The sequence below is a fragment of the Leptonotus elevatus genome, chromosome 4 (genome assembly GCF_054856555.1).
Source record: "Leptonotus elevatus isolate MCC_2025b chromosome 4, RoL_Lele_1.0, whole genome shotgun sequence".
Taxonomy (NCBI): domain Eukaryota; kingdom Metazoa; phylum Chordata; class Actinopteri; order Syngnathiformes; family Syngnathidae; genus Leptonotus; species Leptonotus elevatus.
In genome coordinates, this window is record NC_141242.1 from 6,791,457 (window position 1) to 6,814,247 (window position 22,791).

General features: G+C 38.8%; 2 protein-coding genes across 10 annotated transcripts in view; both read left to right on the forward strand.

Annotated features, from left to right (window-relative positions):
* Positions 1-20,120, forward strand: part of myrf (myelin regulatory factor) — a 33,184-nt gene extending 13,064 nt beyond the window's left edge. For 2 of the 9 annotated variants that reach the window (XM_086074507.1, XM_086074516.1), the window contains exons 2-27: positions 4,026-4,116; positions 4,259-4,570; positions 4,932-4,993; positions 5,653-5,875; positions 6,525-6,625; positions 6,776-6,890; positions 7,556-7,751; positions 7,837-7,922; positions 9,529-9,639; positions 9,699-9,804; positions 11,096-11,296; positions 11,436-11,544; positions 11,683-11,792; positions 12,791-12,951; positions 13,034-13,106; positions 13,196-13,278; positions 13,370-13,438; positions 14,595-14,681; positions 14,847-14,914; positions 15,018-15,092; positions 15,577-15,807; positions 15,876-15,969; positions 16,066-16,128; positions 17,581-17,686; positions 17,780-17,854; positions 18,449-20,120. In XM_086074507.1, coding sequence (XP_085930633.1) covers positions 4,026-4,116; positions 4,259-4,570; positions 4,932-4,993; positions 5,653-5,875; positions 6,525-6,625; positions 6,776-6,890; positions 7,556-7,751; positions 7,837-7,922; positions 9,529-9,639; positions 9,699-9,804; positions 11,096-11,296; positions 11,436-11,544; positions 11,683-11,792; positions 12,791-12,951; positions 13,034-13,106; positions 13,196-13,278; positions 13,370-13,438; positions 14,595-14,681; positions 14,847-14,914; positions 15,018-15,092; positions 15,577-15,807; positions 15,876-15,969; positions 16,066-16,128; positions 17,581-17,686; positions 17,780-17,854; positions 18,449-18,529 — 3,089 coding nt within the window. In that variant the 3' untranslated portion in view covers positions 18,530-20,120. The remainder of the gene's footprint in view (positions 1-4,025; positions 4,117-4,258; positions 4,571-4,931; positions 4,994-5,652; positions 5,876-6,524; positions 6,626-6,775; positions 6,891-7,555; positions 7,752-7,836; positions 7,923-9,528; positions 9,640-9,698; positions 9,805-11,095; positions 11,297-11,435; positions 11,545-11,682; positions 11,793-12,790; positions 12,952-13,033; positions 13,107-13,195; positions 13,279-13,369; positions 13,439-14,594; positions 14,682-14,846; positions 14,915-15,017; positions 15,093-15,576; positions 15,808-15,875; positions 15,970-16,065; positions 16,129-17,580; positions 17,687-17,779; positions 17,855-18,448) is intronic. The other 7 variants (XM_086074508.1, XM_086074511.1, XM_086074510.1 and 4 more) reach the window with 7 other exon arrangements.
* Positions 20,121-20,396: 276 nt separating this feature from the next.
* On the forward strand, positions 20,397-22,766 carry tmem258 (transmembrane protein 258). Its single transcript, XM_086074032.1, has 4 exons — positions 20,397-20,518; positions 20,775-20,884; positions 22,422-22,550; positions 22,625-22,766. Exons 1-3 carry the CDS (start codon positions 20,516-20,518, stop codon positions 22,546-22,548), a joined length of 240 nt encoding a protein of 79 aa, XP_085930158.1. The 5' UTR covers positions 20,397-20,515; the 3' UTR covers positions 22,549-22,550; positions 22,625-22,766.
* The last annotated feature ends 25 nt before the right edge of the window (positions 22,767-22,791 follow it).

The following is a 22,791-nucleotide window of genomic DNA, read 5'->3' on the forward strand; positions in this document are numbered from 1 at the left end:
TGAACAAACAAACAAAAACATTATTTGGTCCCAAAAACGTATTTATGCGTTTTTTATGTTTGTTTGTTTTTTTATGCTCGAGCATACAGAAGGCTTTGATGCAGCCTCTGACCTGAAGAGGTCGCTTAAAACAATGGTAATAATTACAAAAAAAGACCAACTGGTGGAAGCAGAGTATAAGAGATCAACCAGGGCCATGTTGCAAAAAAGCTCTATTCCCCAGTGTTTTCAACACGTTTGTGAATAATATACTATATTTTAATGCTAATTTATGCAAAGCGGAAACAGATTCAAATATACTTTTTTTTCCTGATGAAATAAGAGAGTGTAATCTTTCTTTTGGTAGGTTCCATGTTTTTATAGCAATAGAACACAATATTCTGTGGGCCTTGCAAAATCAGTCAAAATCCAGTAAATCAGCCGGGAGCGAAGGGGGTTTGCTTCAGTGAAGATAGCCGGGAGTGAATGAGTTAATAAGTATAGGTGTTTCTCCTTTCTCGATTGGGGCGATCTTGCAAGGTCGCTGGAAAAGCCATCAGCTGGGTGATACTGCCCTCTAATGGATTATCAGTGCAATGCATGTTTCAGATCATATACATCAGGGTTTTAATGGGAAAAAAATATTATTCTCATGAAATAGAGGGCTCAAAAATGTCTTGTATTTTATATGATACGTTTGGCTTTATAGGGTTTGGGGAGAAGGATACATTTTCTTCAAAGTTCTACGGCATTGCGAAAAATTTGTTATAAACTAATATTAAAATGATACACAAAATGGAGCAGAATCCAAATCACCCAATGGTTTACCAAAATTGCACCATTTCAACTTGCTAGTTACTTCAACATTTTCCAATGTTCAACAACTTGATGAATATGTCGGAGCTTAATAAGAAAGTCGGGAGACATTTTTCACTTGTTGATCTTATGCTTGCACTCTGGGCTGGAGGTCTTTGACATCACTTAGACAAAAATGGCGGTGTAACGTCATACCGCGTTTCAACCTCTCTTTGCGGTTCTCCTTCACACTTCCTTTCATTCCATCCTGGGATGTCCGACTTATAGTTTGTCCTCCTTGCCCCCGTTCGCCTCACCCGCCATCCATCCAGCCTCCCCTCTCCCTGTAGTGCTTCGTTATCAGGCCTGCCAGTTTAGATTTACGGCTGTTGTGGGTGGGGTGCACATCTGGATCTTATTTCAGGGGGAACCATCCCGCTTTTCTCCCGCTGCACTGGCACGCATTAGAAGACATTTACCATCTGCTTCGATCTAGTGAAGAGAGTGTAAACATGGTAAAGGTTGCGGAGGACCTGACATTGTAATGTGAAGATTGATGTGACACAATAAAATTCAGAGGGACCCTAATCTGGGTAAAGGACATGTGGTCTGGTTTGTGCCTTTGATACTTTATGTGGTGGTTTGATCTTAGCTTACTTTTGTGTTATTTTTAATGGATGAACTGCATTTGCGGACGATAAAAGGCAGTAAATATGCATTTTTGATGAAACAAGAATTCTCAGCAATTCCTCCCAGTGATACTTAATCTATCATAGAATGTAAAAGAAAACAAAAATTGACCGGAGGTTGTTTGGCCATGCAGTGTTTAGCAGGTCCTTACACTCAACCCCCAGCACGCACACACACAGAACCCTCAGTTGAACCTAACCGTTGTTTGTAAAATTAAGAAAAACAACATCAATACTTCTAATATGGCGTAATAGTTTGTCTGTGTGCCCGTTAGATGAATATATTAATAAGAGCTTCCTTTATTTGTTTTAAACGTTTAGGGCATGTTCACTTACGCTAACAGATTGTGTGCGCTGTTGGCTGTTGGGTTTTGTACTGTAGTTTGCAGTGGTGGAATTGGAAGTGTTAGTGGAAGTCAGAAACCATCAATTTAGTTCATGAGAATAAATCAGTCTCTCCGATCATTTGGGCGAAGTTAGTAACTGCAAGAAAGACATTTTTTGTTTGATTTAACGGGTCTTGAGTACCCATCCAGCGTGACATGGCATTTAAAACTCAAGAGAACATGTCCATGAACTGCTACCGATACAGGGCGGCACAAATCGCCACTGCACAGAAGTCAAAATGAGTCAGATGCAAGGAAATGAAGAGTTAATAGTAATTTTGTCATAGGTGATATGGCATGACTCCTTCTTGTGGCTGGCTCAAGTCAGCCCTTGGATCATCAGAATTTCAAAAATTCCGTTTCTGAATAGACGATATTTCATGATCATTTTAAATTCTGTTTGTTTTTCGAAAATGTTTACACGAGCGGAAAACGCTTCTCATTTTGCCTGTGCTATGCCGGCACTGCTTTGTGTGCCAGTTTACACCTGACTTTCAGTTTTAAAATCAACCGTTGTAAATCACATTTCTCGTGCTAAATTATCTGTTTGCATATCACTAGGGTCGGGCCAAAACCTCATATGTCACAATTTGGAAAATTTTGTGTGTGTTTTTTAATCCATACTTTAATTCATTTTTATGAATTATTGACCAACTTGTGTTTTGAAAATGGCTTGTCCTCTTTGATGATACAATGAAAAGGTTGAACAAACATGGCGTTTTTGGGGTCTCCTAAAAAGTGACGACTTCAGAGGTGCATTGTTTTGGCCCGACGCCAATTATATTCTCCTAGAACAAGCAAAATGAACTCCATGGCAAATTTTGTGCAAGTAGCAAGCGCAACGGTGGTTGCGACCCATCAGCAGATGAGTTTCCATGAGTTTCTGTTTGCGTGAGCAAGCGAGTTTGCGCCCTTTTTTTGCATGTGCAAACTTTTAGTAAATCAGGTTATTAGTGAGGTCATGTGTTAAGGATTTGAGAGGCTTTGGTTCACAAAGGGTGAACAAGAAAAACCTTGCACTCAAGTAGCACGGAATGATTGTGTTTCCTTACATTCATTGAGTCAAGGCACCCATTTTACGAGAAAAATCTCACGGTACTCTACCAAACTAAAAATTCTACATATATTTTACAACTCTCACGAAATATTAAATTAAGAAATACAGTAAAGCCCCTTCCATTGAGGGGCTTACGTTCTTGATCACCAACGCAACAAGTGAAGTCCAAGATGGAGAAATTCCCTATTTAGGCTTGTGTTTATGGCATTTACGGCACTTAATATTTTAAAGGTCTTTAAACACAGTTTTAAAAATAAAATATAAAAAAATAAAAATAAAAATAAAAATACAAATATATTTAAAGACTTAAAATATATTGAGAAAGAGCAAGAGCAATGGATAAGAGAAATAGAGTGTGCCAATCCCTCATTGTGTTTACAGAAAACAAATCTAACAAAGTTAACTTATCATTACACAACATCAATAATCATTCCTAAAGATGAAGAGTATGTAATTATATGAACCTACAGCCATGGCTTTCTGTAGGCATAAAAAGCAGGATTGAAGATTTTACATTCAATACTCATCAGCAAAAACTAGGTTGAGCTTGAAATACTTCCTGATTTCACACTTCTTCCTTCAAATATACAGTGTTAAATAATTGTGTCATCTACGCCATCTACTCTCTGAGAGTGGAATTTCACCCCAAATAAACGAGGGGCAGAACAAAATAGAGTCGTATAAACTGTATGAAAAAATTAAGGTGGTGAATGGAGGTGGGTGTACTGTATATTAAAATCAGACATGAGACCGCAGTCATGTAGCAACAAGATTAACTGTTTGTTGTAATTGAGGAGGGCCAGTTCCCAGTTTATGTATGAAGCAATGTTAACTACTAACATACTTTGACACAAAGTAACCTCACATTCCCGCCAAGCAAATCATAGATTTTCTTCTACTTGTTTATCCATTTTGAAATACGGTACACGGAAAATGCCATCTAATCAAGTGAGTTGCGATAAAGAGGAAAAGGATACACACTGGTCATTACGCCATACAGTAAGATTGCCTTGGAAGCAGAGTCCATGTGGCAGTGTGCGGAGTTGCTGAAAGATTCCTGTTGTTAATTCCCAGATGCTCTCCATCTCCACTCTTTGACCCCCCTCCCCTTTACCCCAGGCCATGATATTGCCAGTACTCTGGATACAGCCAACATCGACACCAGTATCCTGGAAGAGTACATCAGCAAGGAGGACGATAGCACTGACATGTCAGTAGGGACTACACGCCAACCCGGCAACGTCAAAACAACACACACTGCTCATGCAGTTCATGTTGTTACAAAGGAATTTGTTTTCTCTGATAAGGCTAATCCCCCCCCCCCCTTTTTTTCTCCTCTTCGGGTCTCCCAGCTGTTTCTCAGAGGTCCACAGCACCCCGGGACCACATTACTCATCTCCCCAGGCGGGAGTGTCCTCCTCTGGGGGGTTGGTGTGCGGCGTGAGCCCTCCGATTCCCCTCCGCCAGGGAGCCCCTCCCCCCGGACCCCCGAATTGCCCGAACGCATACCCTCCGGGTCCTTCCTTGAGCCTGCGGCACAGCTACCCCTGCCTGGGTCAGCATCAGCAGCACCAGCAGCACCAGCAGCACCAGCAGCACCAGCAGCACCAGCAGCACCAACAGCCTCACGTCAAACCCGAGCACAGAGGCCACTACGCCCCTGGGTGAGCGCACCTGTAAAGTGAGGGTTAGCTAACTTTTGTGCTCGAGGGCCGAATGTGATTTTTATTAAATGGACTGATGGGCAAGTTCATTATGCAAATGAGGTATAAAAAAAAGTTTTGTCAAATTGATTGTTTCAAAAGTAGGCTGATGCTTCAAGGTTTTTGTTGAAATTTATTGCCAAAAGAAACATAAAACAACCACATAGACAAGCCTAATGCTAATGCTAAATAGCATCTATGTTGCGGCGCTATTATCCTCAAAGCAACAAATTGCAGCAACACATATAGACAGACAATATTACCCACAGTTATATTCTTTATTTATCAATGATGTATTCATTCAGCGTCTGTTTCATTTTAGAACTCTTCCCGAGTCTCCACCAGACTCAAGCTCAGAGCCTTACTCGCCTCAACAGGTGAATGGTGAGTATCTAATCTATGCTGAACACACAATGAATTTGGTTGCTTAGAAATACAAACACAGAAATTAGGGATACAAAATGTCAGGAAAATCGTGAGAAGGCAAGACGCAACGATCGCACAGGTGCAGTAAATGTTTTTCCAACGAGTTGCATCTGAGTCACAATTCAATCAATATAGTGTTACTCATCACTTTTATGGCATTCAAACAAGATTAAAGTCAAGAAGAAAATGAATCGTTTTGCATCTAAGTCAATATTCCAAGACACTGAAAGCAGCTTGTGCCTGTTACTGGGTAATCCACAAAAAAAGACTCATTCAGAGGATCATTATATTTTCTTAAAATAAGATTTACTGCTTTAGTTGAAGTGCTTCCTCTTACAATAGCTTTTTTTTTAACGTCAGTATGTCGCTATGCGCTACTTGCTACTGCTGACCCAGTTTGAAACAATGCAAAATGCACTAATATAGAAAAAACATGTCATCTCTCCCAGTCAACTAGACTGACAAAAATGGAATATCCATTTCATAATTTCAAAATAACTTACAGAAGTAATCATTTTGTAAGTTGGCTGACATTTCAACTACTGCCGTATTAAAGTCTAAAGTTATTCTGATGAGAAAAGTCATATCTTGCTTATGACTGCCACTGTCTCTTTCAGATCCGCACATGATTAGGACCATGACGCCAGAAAACATGTGTCACATGACTCCGACGCCACCCCTTCCGCCTCACGGCCACTATCCCAGCATGCACCGGGACATGTACCTGAAGCCTGAGCCCATAATATCACAGTATCCCATCGGTCCGGCCACGAGTGCCGGTGGAGACCTGCAGCAGACGCAGATGCTTCACCAACTACTGCAGCATCCGCAGGGGCAGGAGTAAGTGATGATGATGATGATGATGATGGTGATGATGATGATGATTTTTTGTATCTTCATTATACAGTATTACTATTATTGCAATGCCCTAAGATGGTACCAAGAATGGTGTCAAAGAACTGTCTAAATAGGAAAAGAGCAGAGGCGGGGAACTGAAGTCACATGACTTGACTCAAGCCAGACTCAGGTCGCCACTTTTAGGACATGCTAGGCTAAGACTTTGACCTTCATCTTTGCTATTCATGAGATTTAACTCGACTTTGACTTGAATTACATGACTTGACAGGTCATCCTGTTCACATTTGAAAATCTGACTTTTAATATAGTGTGCGTTTTATTTTTGAATCAAAAGTTATTGTTTATTTTAGCGCCGTTCGCACCGCAAACCTGGCAAGTCGGGCCACCAATACACTGTAAACCCGGATAAACTGAGTTTACTGAAGAAATACTAGTAAACTAGTAAACCTGGAGAAAATTAAGTACTGCAGAGGATATATGCTACGCTATGCTATGCTACGCTACGCTATCACAGATGGAGCTCCAAGGACGTTTCCATTTGGATTCAATAATTATGTTTTTTTTTATATTCATCTCATATAGATGAGATGATCAAACATAATCCCCCCCCCCCCCCCTTTTGTTTCAACAGTGGAATTCCTGTCCACCAAGCCAAAAAGAGGAAACATTCAGAATCGCCCAACAGCACTCTCAATTCCCAAATCCTCACAGGTATCATCAAACAAGAACCAGGTAGGCAGGCATCTTTCTTTCTTCCTCACCTCTTCTTCTACCTCACCCATTCTTGCTTTTTAATAAAAAATAGAACAGTTTGGACAATCTGGTTGGTGGTTTTATGTTCTCGCCTTCATCCTGATATCATATCATGTGGTTTCATTTTAGGCTTGATGCAGGATGCAGACAATGGATACATGGACCCAAATTATCAGTGCATTAAGTGGCAACCTCACCAGCAGAACAAGTGGACGCCACTTTATGATGCAAACTGCAAAGAGCTGTGGGTGGAATTTATGTTGGCGAATCTTTACTTTAAACACAGAAAGAACTAACAGCCAAAAATGGAAAGGAGTGATAATTGTTTGAAAAGATAATTCAAGCACAGAATTGGCATCGCTGAGCCGTAGAGGTCCATAAATTCCTCAGAGGTGAGCCGTGCGGAGGAGTATTCCAGCGCAGGGTTTCGATTAAGAAAGACATCGCGAGGAGGGAGGAGGAAAATCGAGGAAGAAATTAGTGCACGCGTACACTGACACACGAGTGCTTTTTGGAAACGGAGAGTAATGAGTAGGAATGAGCTCATCAGACCTTTCAGTAGTGGACGTCAGCACATGAAAAAGATGTTGCATTGTCATTCAGGAATGTCTGGGACGAGTTTGGTTTTGTTTGATTTTGAAAAATAATTTGATTGTAATTTTTTTTTTTTTACTTCATCTTAACATTACGATTATGATTTAAGATACAATTATTTTTTTCAAGGTCCTCTTCCAATTTTTTGTCTTTTTTTTTTTTTACAAACATAAGCAATAAATTATTGTTTTGGTTATAGATTAGGCCTACGCTAAAATGAAGACAAATCAACCACAAATTATTAGAAAGAGTTTATCTACTTTGATTCCGCATTTTTTTTTTCACACTTCCCTCCCTATGTCATCATGTCTGTAGTCCGATGCCAACCTACCGAGTTGATGCGGACAAAGGCTTCAACTTCTCCTTGTCCGACGATGCGTTTGTGTGCCAGAAGAAGAACCACTTCCAAGTGACCGTGTACGTAGGGATGCTGGGAGATCCCAAGTACGTCAAGACAAGCGAAGGCCTTCAGCCCATCGACTGTTTCTATCTCAAACTCAACGGAGTGAAAGTGAGGGACTGTAGTGATGGATGTCGTCCTGTCAAATATGGGGCCTCGCCGCATATTTATTTAGGGTGTTGTTTTTCTTTCTCTGGACTGCCAGGTGGAGGCCATGAACCAGTCCATCAGCGTGGAGCAGTCGCAGTCGGATCGAAGCAAGAGGCCTTTCAAGCCAGTTTTGTAAGAAGAAAAAAAACCATCTTCTGAACACGTGTTTTCAATAAGGTTTTAGACAGCACGCTTGCTTGTGGTCAGCCTCACAGTTGTGACTGCTTGTTAGGCTCATCGAAGACTGTCATTAGGTGTGCGGGTCAAAGCGGGATTTGACAGAGATAGGATTTTTTCTTTTTCATTTTTATGTCATAAAAGCCTTGCCTTGTGAAATTCTCATCGCGTGGAATAGGAATAGGAACAGCCATGGAAATATGTGCCGTATACCCCAGCTCGTCTCAAAGTAAAGGGATCGAGCCGTGCTCAAGTCATTGACGCCTAGCTAAAAATGTTTGATTGCTTATATTAATAGTTAACTAAAAATATTAGGGTTGTTCGATACAAAAAAAAAACACAGATGCTTCGCTGATGTGCCAATCTGCCGCAGTATAGCATCAATTATTGCCAAAGGAGGACTTACTCACTGATTTTTTTTCTCTCCTGAATTATCAGTGGCTTGTACCGACAGCCTCCATGAGCACCTGAAACGTAAAATAAAAACAATATTGGCCTGATACCGATACTTGATGTCAATACTCATGCATCCCTAGTAAATAAACCACAAACTACAGTATGATCCCAGAGCACTTTATTATTTCAAACTAATTTTGTGACATTATCCTTAAACATTTCTTGACAATAATATGTTATATGTGACCTCACTAATCTCAACATCACTTTCTGATTAATATTACATTTGTGGAATATGCGTTATGCAGCAAAGTCAACAACTAATCACAGCTCATCTGTTTTCTGAAGCTGAGCTGTGATTGGCTGTTACCTGAGAAAGACCTGAACAACTGTGATGTCATCTTCAGTCGACAGCAAGTGGCAAAATGGCTGCGTTCTGATATTGATTTAAAAAACAACAACACAATCTTACAATGCAACATAATAAACATGCTTGTCAAGACATATCTTAACTCATTCACTGCCATTGACGGCTATAGACGTCAAAAAATCATTTGAACTATTTCTATTAGTTTAACTTTTTTTTAAACTTTTGTTAACAAGAGTATGAAAACCTAGGAAAAAATTGTACGCTTCGAACAGATATAAAATTTGTGATTAATCGTGAGTTAGTAAAGTCATGCGATTAATTACGATTACTAATATTAATTGCCTGACGGCCCTAATTTTTAATAATCTTTTTTTTTCTTTTTTTAATCTTTTTTTTTTTAAAGAATAAAAGATTATTAAAAATTAGGGGCGTCAGGTGATGAAAATGTTTTATTGTAATTAATCACATGACTTCACTAGTTAACTCACGATTAATCACAATTTTTATATCTATTCTAAATTTACAATAAAAAAATTCTAGGTTTTCTTAATCTTGTTAACAAAAGTAGAAAAAACATTAAAGTAATACAAATAGTTGAAATGAATTTACAGTATTGCAGTGAATGAGTTAATTATTACTTTCCTACTATCTGAAGCTTTGGCACCATCTCGTGGCACCTTTGGGCATTTCAAAAAGAACACGAAAAATAAAACATAAATAGGTGGATAAGTCCCAGCTTCCTGTATACACAAAGTTTCACACAAACCTTACCCCATGACTTTTCTCTCCTCAAAGGATCACCTTGCCCCCAGAGCAAGTCACAAAAGTAACAGTGGGCCGACTCCACTTCAGCGAGACCACAGCAAACAACATGAGGAAGAAAGGCAAACCAAACCCTGACCAGAGGTGCGTGTTGATCAATTTTCGACAACTCCACGAGACTTACGCTTATTTTGCCCTCGCAGGTACTTCATGCTGGTGGTGGCGCTCCACGCTCAGTCCCACAGTCAGACCTACACTGTGGCTGCTCATGTGTCTGAGAGGATCATCGTCAGGGTAACGTCCAGCCATGTCTGTCTGCCTCCTACAGCAATCTTATCAGTCGTGAATGGGACGTCTCAATTTCCTCTGCATGCCGTTCTTCAATAGTTTCTCTGGTTTTATTCCTCTCCTTTGTGTGGATGAGATACCGTAATGTAATGTCATTGTAAATTGCATTCGATTGAAAAAAAAAAAAAGTGCATTTACTTTACTGCTTGTGTATGTTACACTACATGGATACAAATATTGAGACGGCAGTTTGACGAGAGCAACGATTTCCAACCACTATGTTAAAGCACATTAGTGTGGGAATGGACCGAACTTTACTTAGTTGGTCTCAAAATTACATTTAATTGATATCATGTAAATATTTACACATACAAAATGTTGTGTTACATACGAGCAGGCAAGAATAAATTAGTGTAATTAAAATTCACACTTAACCAATTAATCTTTACTTGGGTCAAAAGTAATCAAATTATGGATAAAAAATGGACCGATCCACTTGAAGGGTCAATTTGACTCAACTTTCTGGGTTGTTTTATGCAAAGTGACCCATTTTTTTGACCCAAGTAAAAGATCTGACCAATGTTTATAAGTTGTTTTACATTAACTCATTCACTGCCATTGAAGGTTATAGATGTCAAAATTTAATTTGAACTATTTCTATTCGTTTAAAAAAATAATCCACTTTTGTTAACAAGAGTATGAAAACCTAGATTTTTTTTTATTGGACATTTAGAACAGATAGAAAATTTTCGATCTTGAGTTAACTAGTGAAGTCATGCGATTAATTACGATTAAAAAAATGTACTCGCCTGACGCCCCTAATTTTTAATGATCTTTTCTTTTCTTTTTTATCGCGTCAGGCGATTAATTTTTTTTAATTGTAATTAATTGTATGATTTCAATAGTTAACTCACAGTTAATATTTTTTGTTATATCTGTTCTAAATGTACAATATTTTTTTCTAGGTTTTCATACTCTTGTTAACAAAAGTGGAAAAAATGTTAAACTAGTAGAAATAGTTTCGATGAATTTTTGACGTCTATAGCCGTCAATGGCAGTGAATGAATTAAAAGACCCATTTCTTGACTCAAAGTTGTGTCAAATTGACCCAAGTAGAGGATCGGTCCATTTTTGACCCATAGTTGAGTTATTTTTGACCCAACTGTTTTTAGAGTGTTGGTAAATAATGAACTGAATATGAAGCGTGTCCCAATACTTTTGTCCATGGTGATGATTTGGCCCTTTTGAGCCTGTCGTTACAAATAACTCAACGATAGCTCCTTCGCACCTCTACCACATCTGTCTGTCACAGGCATCCAACCCAGGCCAGTTTGAAAGCGACTCCGACGTGCTGTGGCAGCGAGGCCAATTGCCCGACTCGGTCTACCATCACGGCAGGGTCGGTATCAACACCGACCGGCCCGACGAGGCCCTTGTCGTCCACGGTAATGTCAAGGTCATGGGCTCCCTCGTGCATCCGTCTGACATCCGAGCCAAAGAGAACGTACAAGAGGTCAGGATGTTTGCATGTGTGCATGTGTTCTTTCTTTGTGATTCCGTCCTTGTCATCATGAATCACGCCTGCCTTGCTCCATTCATCTGTGTTTTCATCCCATCTGCATCTGCTTGGTTGTTGTCCCGTGTGCGTGTAGGTGGACACCACAGGCAATTTGAAACGGATTTCTCAGATGAGGCTGGTCCATTATCAGTACAAGCCCGAGTTTGCTGCCACCGTCGGCATAGAGAGCACTGCAGAGACTGGTAACAAAACATAGTAACTCATCTCATTTCATCACTTCCTGTATTTCATATTTACTATTCTAATAAATGTGTTTGCGCTTCATGGGTGTTGGATGTGTGTCTGTCACTTTTATACTATACCGACATGTTCTCCTCCAGGGGTGATTGCTCAGGAGGTCCAACAAATCTTACCCGAGGCAGTTAAGGAGGGGGGCGATATTGTGTGCGCCAACGGGGAAACCATTCCGAACCTTTTAGTTGTCAACAAGGTAACAACAACAGCAGTTTATTTGTTTTTACATGCAGTATAACCCTATTTGCTAAAAAATAAAAAATAATTTTCCCTAGAATAAAATGAGTTCTTCCTTTTGACTATCTTTCTAACTGGCCAGCCTTTCATGTTGGATATATTTTTTAGCCTTTATTTTTCCATTTCAAATACATAAAGAATTTAACAGGATTAGCCTGCCGCTCTATTCTATATTCGGGTCCACCAAACATTTACATTTACATATTAAGTCCTGTATGATTTTTTTGCATAATTTTTGCCCTTTTTTCCCAATTAAGTTAAAAACGATGTATTCATTTTGTATTTATGTTAGTGTTCATTTACCTCATTAACTAATTGGTTAGTTGCAAATTTAACAAAAAGCTTGGATATTCATTTTATTAAAGAGATAGTGTGTGGAATTTAGTGCTATCTGGTGGTGAAATAATAATTCATTAATTTTAAAAAGAGTGTATATTTCAATAATATGCAAAACAATTAAGTTCTATCACATCAACGTACATTTTTTTTTTAAATATATATAATCACAGATCCACTAATCGCTAATTATACAGTCTTACAGAACAGGAGGATTACGTGTTTCGCCGCAATCTTCCTGCTACGGATACCCGAAGGGAACAAATTTAGTATTGATTGTAGGCTTGCAAAGTGAGGCACTGCAGTGCTTCAAAAAGCAAACAATTCAAACTTAAGTAGGCACACTGTTGTCATATTTATGAATGAAACACAATGACATCAAACCTGCTCCGAGCGGGTCTCAATTCCACCAATCGCTCTACCATGTGTATTACAACCAATGATAATGGTGATTTGGAATTGGTGGATTTTCACTCATTACACAAGCAAATGATGTCAACCATAAACAATCATACAGCATATGCGGGTGCAAGCACCACTTCCCTTGGTACTGCTGCTGCGTGATGCGTTTCTGCCTTATATGCTAATATCGCTCTGTCTCCTCATTTCCTCGCTGGCAAGGAGCGCATCTTCATGGAGAACGTGGGCGCGGTGAAGGAGCTGTGCAAGCTGACAGACAACCTCGAGACCCGAATTGACGAACTGGAGCGCTGGAGCCGCAAACTGGCCAAGCTGCGACGTCTCGACAGCATGAAGAGCACCGTGAGTGGAGGCACGGTCAGGTGAGAGCGCCGCGGCGCATGCACGGGTACGTTCTTATTTTTAAAGGACGTAACATTCAACCTGTTGTCATTTTGGTTGCAGTCAGTCAGGAAGCTATTTCAGCAGGACAGGAAGTGGTCCCCTCAAGAAGAAGACGGTCAAACCTGGCAGCAAGGTCTGCTGGGATTACAAACACTGTTTTGTATGAGCGGCAAGATGTTTATATTCTGTGTTTTTTTTTTGTTTTTTTGTTTTTTTTTACAGAGCCCACTTCCAGACCAAGGCTGTATCAGTCTAAAGTTCATGCAGGGGAGCATCCTTGCCCTCGTCATCGTCATGGCCTTCAGGTTAGAAAGAGACAGTGAACATGAAAAAAAAAATACTTTTAGTCATGATAGGAGAAAAAAATTATTTAATGTATTGATTTTTCCTCCACAGTGTCATATCCATGTCCATCCTTTATGTCCTGACTCTTCATCATAGAGGAGACGCCGCAGACAAAGATGGGTATGTCACTTGTTTCCAAAGTTTCAAGAGGAACTCAAACCCCCCTAAAATTTTTCACAATAATATGTTCTATGCAGTCCCACTAGTCTAAATACGGTATTCTAGTTAATATTGCGTTGGTCGGATATGAGTTAAGCAGTAAAATCCAGCAGGAGGCGGCCATTTTGCCACTTGCTGTCGAGTGAAAATGACATCAAAGTGGCTCGGGTCTCAGATAACAACCAACCACAGTTTAGCTTCAGAAAAAAGGGGTGCTGTGATTGGTCGTTGCCTGAGCCCTGAGCAACTGTGATGTCATCTTTAGTCGACAACATGTGGCAAAATGGCCGCCCCCTGAGATGGGTAAAAACGGCTGGATTTGCTACATAACTCATATTCCACAAATGTAATACCAATCCGAATGTCATGTTCAGACTAATGAGGTCACATAGAACATTTTATTGTCAAGAAATGTTTAAGGCCGACGTCCCCTTTAAATAACCAATGAATGTACTAGGGGTGTTGGAAAAAATCGATTCGGCAATATATTATATATATATATATATATATATATATATATATATATATATATATATATATATATATATATATATATATATATATATATATATATATATATATATATATATATATATATATATATTACAGCGCGCCATTCTCGAATCAATTCGATATGCGGCCAAATCGATTTTTAAACATCAATTTTTTATGGGAATATTTAACAAAATGTCTTACATAGGGTTAGGATTCACACATTAAGCATGGAATGTTATATTAATGGAACATTAAGCCTTAATATTTAATTTCAGTGCTGTTCAAACATGAAACAGACTGCAACCTGTTTGTTAAATGCAGTGGCTCAGTTATAAGCCTGAATGTTCAGATAAATAAATAAACGTTCATACAAATCTTACAGTGCACATGTACAAGTTTATTGATTAGTATTTTCTAAATTTGAGTAAAAAAAATAATAATCTCAATAATCAATTTATAGATCCGTATCGGGATTAATCGGCATCGAATCGAATCGTGACCTATGAATCGTGATACGAATCGAATCGCCGGGTACTAGGCAATTCCCACCCCTAGAATGTACTATTTGTATACCCCCTTCTTTAATCTGCCTCTCTATGTGATCCGTGCCTGTCCGCTGTAGCTCTGTTTCCTACCCTTGTGCTCTCTACGTCTCTTGGATGCCCATCTTCACTGCCACTGTCACTTTCTGTCCACCTGCATGTTCATGGTACGACTCATGCCTCTCTTTTCCTGCTACTTGTTTGACTTTTTGATCCTGTCTTGAAAGTTGATCTGCGTGGTTCTTCCAACCCTTTCTAAAAAGATATTGCCGTCAGAACTCAAATGTGGTTTGTGGTGTGTGGTCCATATTAATATAATGTGATTGGTGCAGGTCAAGCGCTGCACTGGGATCCTCACGCAAGAGTTCGTTAGTTCCACTTTCCTCGACGCCTACACCAGGTAAAACATCTATGTTTAGTGGTATAGAAGATGGATGGATGCATAAAAGTGCTTGGGAAGACTTTTCCTTCACTCACATACGACCACATTTCTTTATTGACAGCTTGCTGCTCAACCACAGCCTTGAACAACCAATCATCAACCATTCTCACGTTAAATAACAACCAATCGGCTGCAGGTAAGTCAACTACTCTCCAAAAATACTGCCATTGCTGCATAATTACTAGGGATGTTTGATACCAATTTTTTTCAGACCAATACCAGTATGAGTACTCGATGCTTGAGAGGTGAACGATACCAAGCACAGATACCATGAGTACTTTTGATACATAACATTTCCCAAAAACAATAATATAGTTAAAACAATATATTTACTGTATATATCCGAATATAGAATTTTTACTTAAAATTGCATTAAATTAATGGCAATTTAAAAAAATAAAAAATAAATTCTATACATATACTTGTAGAAATTGCTTCATAATGACCATCTCTCAGGTGTACAGGCCTTAATTTCCTGATCATAAAACTCCGTATCAGCCGGTGGCACGAGTACTGATAACTTGAAATAACGCCGGGTATCAGCCCGATACGGTACCTGGTATCGGCACTCGCCCATCCTTACTAATAATGTCTCACAAATAACAATCTGTGCTCCGTAGCTCCAGAAAACTTGGTTCCCACACCCGGCACCATTAATAAGAAGGCCAAGTCTCGAATAATGGACAAGGATGGACGCAACAGAAACCGTCTCAGTCACACGTCAGCGCCGCTCTACCTGTCCAAGTCCAAAAGGCCCTCATCGGCAGACATGGACGGAGCAGGAGCCGGCAACCGTCTGCCGGGTGGTCTGCAGCCAACGCCACGCAGACAGCGCAGTGTGTATATAAAGGGTAAATTCACAAAGCGTAGCGCACACACAGCTGGTCTCCAACGTTATTTTACGAAATTGTTTTTCCAGAAGAAAGATCAACTCCATCTCTGACTGGTCTGCATATAGTGGAGACGGACCAAGAAATCACAACACAATATTGTAATACGCCCAAGACTTGCAGGTGTGTATTGTCATCTTTCTTACAGAACTTTTAGTTACTTTGGTATTTACAAAATTTGAATGTGAGCCTCATCCTATTTTTTCCCTGCTCTCCTAGCTACACGATATCCCTCCACGGAAACACAAATTCTTCGTTATCACAACTCACTTTGCACATGATGTGAGTAGATGAACACTTCACAATGTTACATGGCTACATGGGGGGGGGGGGGGTGATGCATTTATTTGTACTTTATGAGTAGTTAAACCCTTGAGTAACCACCGACTCCAAGTACCCAAGCCACTAGTAATGTTGATAGTATAGAATTTCCCCAAAATACAATGACAGATAATTTTTTATTCATTTGCTCACAAAAACGTATAAATATGTCCTATTTTAAATGCCCCAAAGACGTATTTATACGTTTTTGTAAGTTTTTTTTTTTTTTTTTTAAAGCTAGAGCATACAGGAGGCTTTGATGCAGCCTCCCAACTGCAAACAACAGTAGAAAATATAAATTGTAGTTATTACATAAACGGCCAGCAGATGGCAGCAGAGCAAAAGTGATCAACGAGGGCCATGTTTAAAAAAGCTCATTTACTCACAGTTCTAAATAGATTTGTGAATAATGATGAAACTTAGCTGTATTCTAATGCTAATTGCTGCAAAACGAAACAGATAAAAATATACTTTGGTGGGTTCCATGTTTTATAGTAATAGAACAAAATATTCTGTAGGCCTTGCAAAATCAGTCAAAATCCAGTAAAACAAACGGGAGTGAAGAGTATTGCTTCGGTGAAAATGGCTGGCAGTGAAAGAGTTAAGAAAGTCCTATTTATCTCAATATAGAATTTTCCCTGAGAATTGCATGAAATTAATGGTAATTTTCTCTTCATCTAATTTCTCATTTCTAGTGCCTGATCATAAAATTGCATTGCCCATCGCTGCTAAAAAGTACATTTAATACTATTGTAAGGTACTGTAACATTATGCTGTTTGAACATTAATACTATATAGGAAAATTTAAAAGAAATCTGTACTAAAATAATTATTACATTTGAATGTATTATATATATATATATATATATATATATATATATATATATATATATATATATATATATATATATATATATATATGTACATATTAGTTAAATTTAAAAAAAATCTAAATGAAGTTTAAAAAAAAATAACAGACATATAGATTAAATGAAAATGCATTGTTTTATGAGTTGCGTAAAAAGTGAAATACAGTACAACTGATCTGTACTTGGTCAGTGAATTTTTCGCATACCACTAGAGGGAGGCCTCGTACCGCTCTTTGAGAACCAGTGACCTACAGTAACTCACACTGTAACTGTGTGGCTCTCTTTATTGGTGATGCTAAAACGGACTCAGTCATCAGCTGCAACAAACTGAAAGGAGATCTTTGTCATGACGCTGACAAAGAAACTTTATTACGTTAACTAGCACGCATTGCAACAATGGGGCATTCATTTCCAATGAGTTATTTCAGTAGAAATGGTAAACACAAAGAACATGAATGAAGGGGAAATATCAATACATTCAAAAAATGACAAACTTGGATCACATAATATGATAAAGGGGATTTATTCATTTGATTGATTTCAGGTCCACGGACAGCGTGTGGGTCCAACAATGTCGAGCCACCAAAGGACGTCTGTGTCCAAACCACACTGAGACAGAGCTGTACAATGGACAAAGAACATCAACACGGGTACTAAATGTTGCTTTTGATGATGATTTCAAAACACATTCAAGTCAAATTTCCTTCTGCTTCGTTGATTGACTGTTCACGTTCCTCTTGAAGGGTACTCATCACTTGTGGTCACTGCCTCTGCTGTCCTTCCAGGACGTCACTTATCACTTTCGTGTCTCCTCGTATGTAAGTACATTTCATTTTGGCTTGGGATCAGCTACGAAACAGCAACAATACAGCGGTGGTTCATATGAATTTATCCAGTAAAAAAAGCACACCCAAACAAATTGTAGACACATTTTTTCATTTGAATTTTTTCACTCAACAGTATTGTACTATAAATAAATAAAAAACAGTAATAATTAGCAGGCACATGACAATGCCTAATTGACGTTCCTTGTTGTTCTTCTGTGGGGTCTATTGGCGGTTGGTAGCCAGCCTAATGGTGCATGACTGCCACCATCTGACATTTTCCTGTAACAACACCAATGTGAATTGATGGTGGCAGGTTGTGGTGAAATTTGCTAAAGTGCACTTGAATGTCAAATTAATAAAAATCGTTACTTTCAATTCTATTCAAAATCAAAACTTATACCAAGATTGTCATATATGGTCATGTTGTCATGTATTGTCATATATTGTATATATTGCTATTAATGTTGTCATTTATTAATTAGATATTATTATTATTATTATTATTATTATTATTATTAAGTGGTATTTGAGAGTGAAGCCTTGAACTGCCTTATGCCATTTTTTAAATTTCTGTTTTTTTTAAAGGATGAAATGAGTTGCGCCACTGAGGGAGAAACATCCTCCTACTCCGACTACCGCTTTGTCATCAAAAGCAGCTGCGTGTGAGATGTTCGACGGACGCCTGCCCATCTACTTCGTGCCTTATAGCGAACCACATCCACCCGTGGCGTTGATGTGCATTTTAATGTGCATTTTGTCTTATTATTGTACATTATTTTCAAAGAAAGTTATGTAAAAGTATATATCACTGCACTTGGTGTTGTCTCGCTCGTATCGACATCTCTTTTTGCTGTTATCAGCTGTTTTTTTTGTGTCTGGAAATGTTTCACATCAACTGACAACTGTGTTGCGCCACAGTTTAATGCCACCGTGAGATGATGCTTGTGAACTGGAATTACTGATCACAAGCACTGATCACATTTTTGTTGACTTTATGTACGTACACTGAAACTACCGTCACCTCCAAACATGAATACTTTCATACACTGGGGAGTTTAAAGGTGGCTGCAACCTGCATTTTACCTCAAATCGTCCACACTGCTACTTCCTTGGCCTCTTTTGCTGCAATTTGTGAAAATACTGCACATACAGATGAGGAAATGTGTCTCTTACTGGTAAATTCAAAGTATCAGAATCCAACATAAAACTGATAATGTATGCATTGCTGCATAAATATGGTTATGCTTATGTGCGGTGTTGAAAGTCATGCTCATTTCTTCAAAATGAATGATACAACTGGATGAATAAATGGTTAATAACTGGAAATACCACAGAGGATTATAATATGTCAAACACTGACAACATTTCACAAGAAAACACTGGAATAGCTCACACTGAATTTCGCTTATGCTGGTAATATACGACAAATTTGCATTTCCGACCTTTTCCCACAAAAATATAAATTGCCACAGTTTCATTAGTAATTATAAAGTTGCGGGGGAGTTGAGTTTCACTCTCCAGAATTGATTATAACATCACTGTTTAAAATATTTTCCTCACATTTTAATGAATAATCTGCACTGTCTTGTAACAATTTTAATATGTGTGATATAATGTTGGGTTATAATGTTTTGTGATTTAAAATTGTTCTCAAATGTTGTACTTTTGTCTTTCGAATTCATTGTCCACACATACGTTTTTGACAAATTCAATGTCTTAAAGGAAAAACAGCCATCAGAGAAAACCATAACATAAATACAGTACTCAGAGCAACTCTTTTCTATTAGTTATGTATTGTGTAGTAAGTACTCTTGCTTATTTATACTGCACCAGCTAGCATAAATGAAACCACTGTAGCACTTTTCACACTATGTGTATATATACACTGTATATAAATAATGAACTGCTCTTGCTCTTTCAATTTGCTTTAGATACTCCAGTACAACTGCATTACATGTGTGGCAGCGTTTTGTTTAAGACTGATGCTCATTTTTGTTTGATCATATTGCTATTAAAGTTCATGTTTTTGTTGCTGTCTATACAGTAGTTCACCTTTGAGCTATTCTGAACTGGAATGATGATGAAAACATTCTGTCATTTTCTACATTTGACGTCAAAATACCACAACACTAACTTGAATACTTAAATATCATGTAATATCGAGCCCACTTTGTCATCACTTTACCAGAGCTTTTTATTTCAAGAATATGCTGTAATACTGCAAAAGCAAATAAATATATGATTTGTGAGGCAAGAATAGTGACTTATTATTTGGACCACTAGATAGCAGCAAAGGAATTACAATCGCTTTGTCCATAAAATATATTAAAAAAAAAAAAAAACGAAGGCCAACTCGATTACGTCACACAAGGCTCGGAATTCAGTTAAATTTTCCGGCAAAGCGCGCTGATTTATTAATTTTACAACTAGTTAAGTAAGCTTAACCCTTAATGTGTAAAGCTATGAGATCTTTTTTCCTTGAATAACATCTGAGATTTTTACTGAAATCGAGTATGGCGAAACAAGAATGACGGAACTGTCGGCAGTAGCACAAAAGTCTACGTCACCTCAACCCGGAAGAGATTCGGAAAAGAGGCAGTACGTGGCCTTATCATCTTGGTCCGTAGTGGAAGGAGCCCTGCTTCATTCGAAATGGTATGGTTTCGACTTTATATTTTCTTAAACGTAATATTTGTATGCTGGGTATAATTGTGCATGAGATCATCACCAAACGCAGAATTACTATAATGTTACGATTGTTTAGCAACGGGTTGCTGGCTAGCATGGAGGCTTTACTCTCTCGTGTCAGACTCCGATTCAGTTAAAATCAGGACATCCAAACGATTGTGCTCAAGTTGTGCAAGATGCAAGCAATAAACAATCATAATACGGCTGTGTTGTTTCGCTACAGGAACTCGAGGCGATGACCAGATACACCAGCCCGGTGAACCCTGCTGTGTTCCCGCACCTCACAGTGGTCCTGCTGGCCATCGGCATGTTCTTCACCGCTTGGTTCTTCGTGTATCCTTTCGAATACTTTATCAGTACACTTTAATTAGATCATTGTTTCTTAACCTTTACTGACATGACACACACACACAAATACTTATAGATGCAGGTTAATTATGTACTTTTTGCCATCTAGGAAATACTTTTTCTTAGAAGTGTTTTTCATACAAATATGGCAGTGGTTATTTTGCTGTGACTGGCAACCCTCCTTCTGGAGTTACTTTATCATGAACGGCTCAAATTGGTCAGTCACTCGAGGGAGGAATTCTTGGCCTGCTGAGAATCGGCTATTTTCCCATGATTGCAGTATGTTGGCTGGGAATAGGTTATTTTAGTGTGCTGTGAAGGCTTACGGGATTTTTCTTCATTTTTTAATAAATTATTTTGCCGGAAGTCAAGCGCTTAGCGTCGTTCCTGTCTCATTTCACCCCTTTATGTCTCTTCACAAAGTTATCTATTTGTTTTATCACTGAAAACAGGCTGTTACCGGACAGCCCAACTGTAACTTTCAGAACGTAACCCTTTTTCTGGCCTGCTTTTGAAGTTTCGTCAATCTCTATGACACACTTTGCATCTTTTCAAATGCAGCAGTCACGTTTTCTATTTCTTTAAACGTGGAATATTCATGGCCAACAGAGTAAACCTGACTCAATCACGCCAGCATTCATGTGGCAAATACAGCGTCATTATCGCGCAAAATATCGCTAGGTGGCGAGTTGCCGATCACAGCAAAATAACCACTGCGTACAAATATATATATATATATACTGTAGTTGTGACTCTACTGCTGTAATATCATATGTTAGTGATAGACTTTAGCGCAGGGGTGGGAAAATTCAGTCCTCGAGGGCCGGAATCCTGCAGGTTTTGGATGTTTCGCTTCTTCAACACAGCTGATTTATGATCGGCTCATCAGCGATGTCTGCATAAGCCTGGTAACGATCCTGTTGATTGGAATCAGCTTGTGTTGGAAGAGGGAAACCTGCAGGACTCCGGTTCTCGAGGAGCGAGTTTGCACACCCCTGTTTTAGCGCCTTCCGATGTTTGGGTTACGTCGCTGCCATAAGTACAGAGTTCCATCATAAATAAACCTATTATTTAAATGGGGAACACATTGCATTGTCTTTGGGCTATAACCCCCCCCCCCCCCCCTTTCCATTTCTGGCATTAAATTAAGTCCCTATCAAATGTATTTGTCACACCATGGACTCAAGTATTGAATTCATGGACCTCGGTTTGTGCACTGTGGCAAAACTGACAATTCCCCAAATGTACCCTACAATTGTCCTAGTGTCAGCGTTGACAAGATCATTTAGAATTATTAAAAGGGAACTCTCTGTAGTTGTATTACATTACAAGTACTTCAAATATGCAACCATTTGTTCAAATACTGCCAACAATAGCGTTGTACCTGTAATGTCTATACTTGCCAGCAGATGCCACTCTTTCCATGGTACAATCCAACAAAGGGCTGCATGACCATGGTTAAACGGGTACCCTTTTTAAAATACATTAAAAAAAAGAGTTAAACCTTGACATTACATTTCAGCTATGAGGTAACTTCAACCAAATACACCAGAGACGTGTACAAAGAGTTGCTCATCTCCCTCGTGGCTTCACTTTTCATGGGCTTTGGCGTTCTCTTCTTGCTACTCTGGGTTGGCATCTACGTATGAAGGTAGATCATCCTTCGGAAACTGTTTCTAACTGATTGTTTTGGTCGCGCCTAAATCGGATCTGCTGTCATTTCAGGTGGCCGATTTACAAGACAACACATTCCAATTGGACGGATGACAACACACAAAAACACAGCATATGGATTTTGAGTTTGATTTGGACTGCACTGACAATAATATGGATTGTTTTCAAATAAAAGGCTGTCTTCTTTGTACAACTTTTGCCATTTCCATTGATTCAGA

Coding starts and splice junctions, on each gene's coding strand:
- tmem258 (XM_086074032.1), top strand. Junction 20,885..22,421: donor TTCACCGCTTGGTTCTTCGT/GTATCCTTTCGA, acceptor ATTACATTTCAG/CTATGAGGTAACTTCAACCA.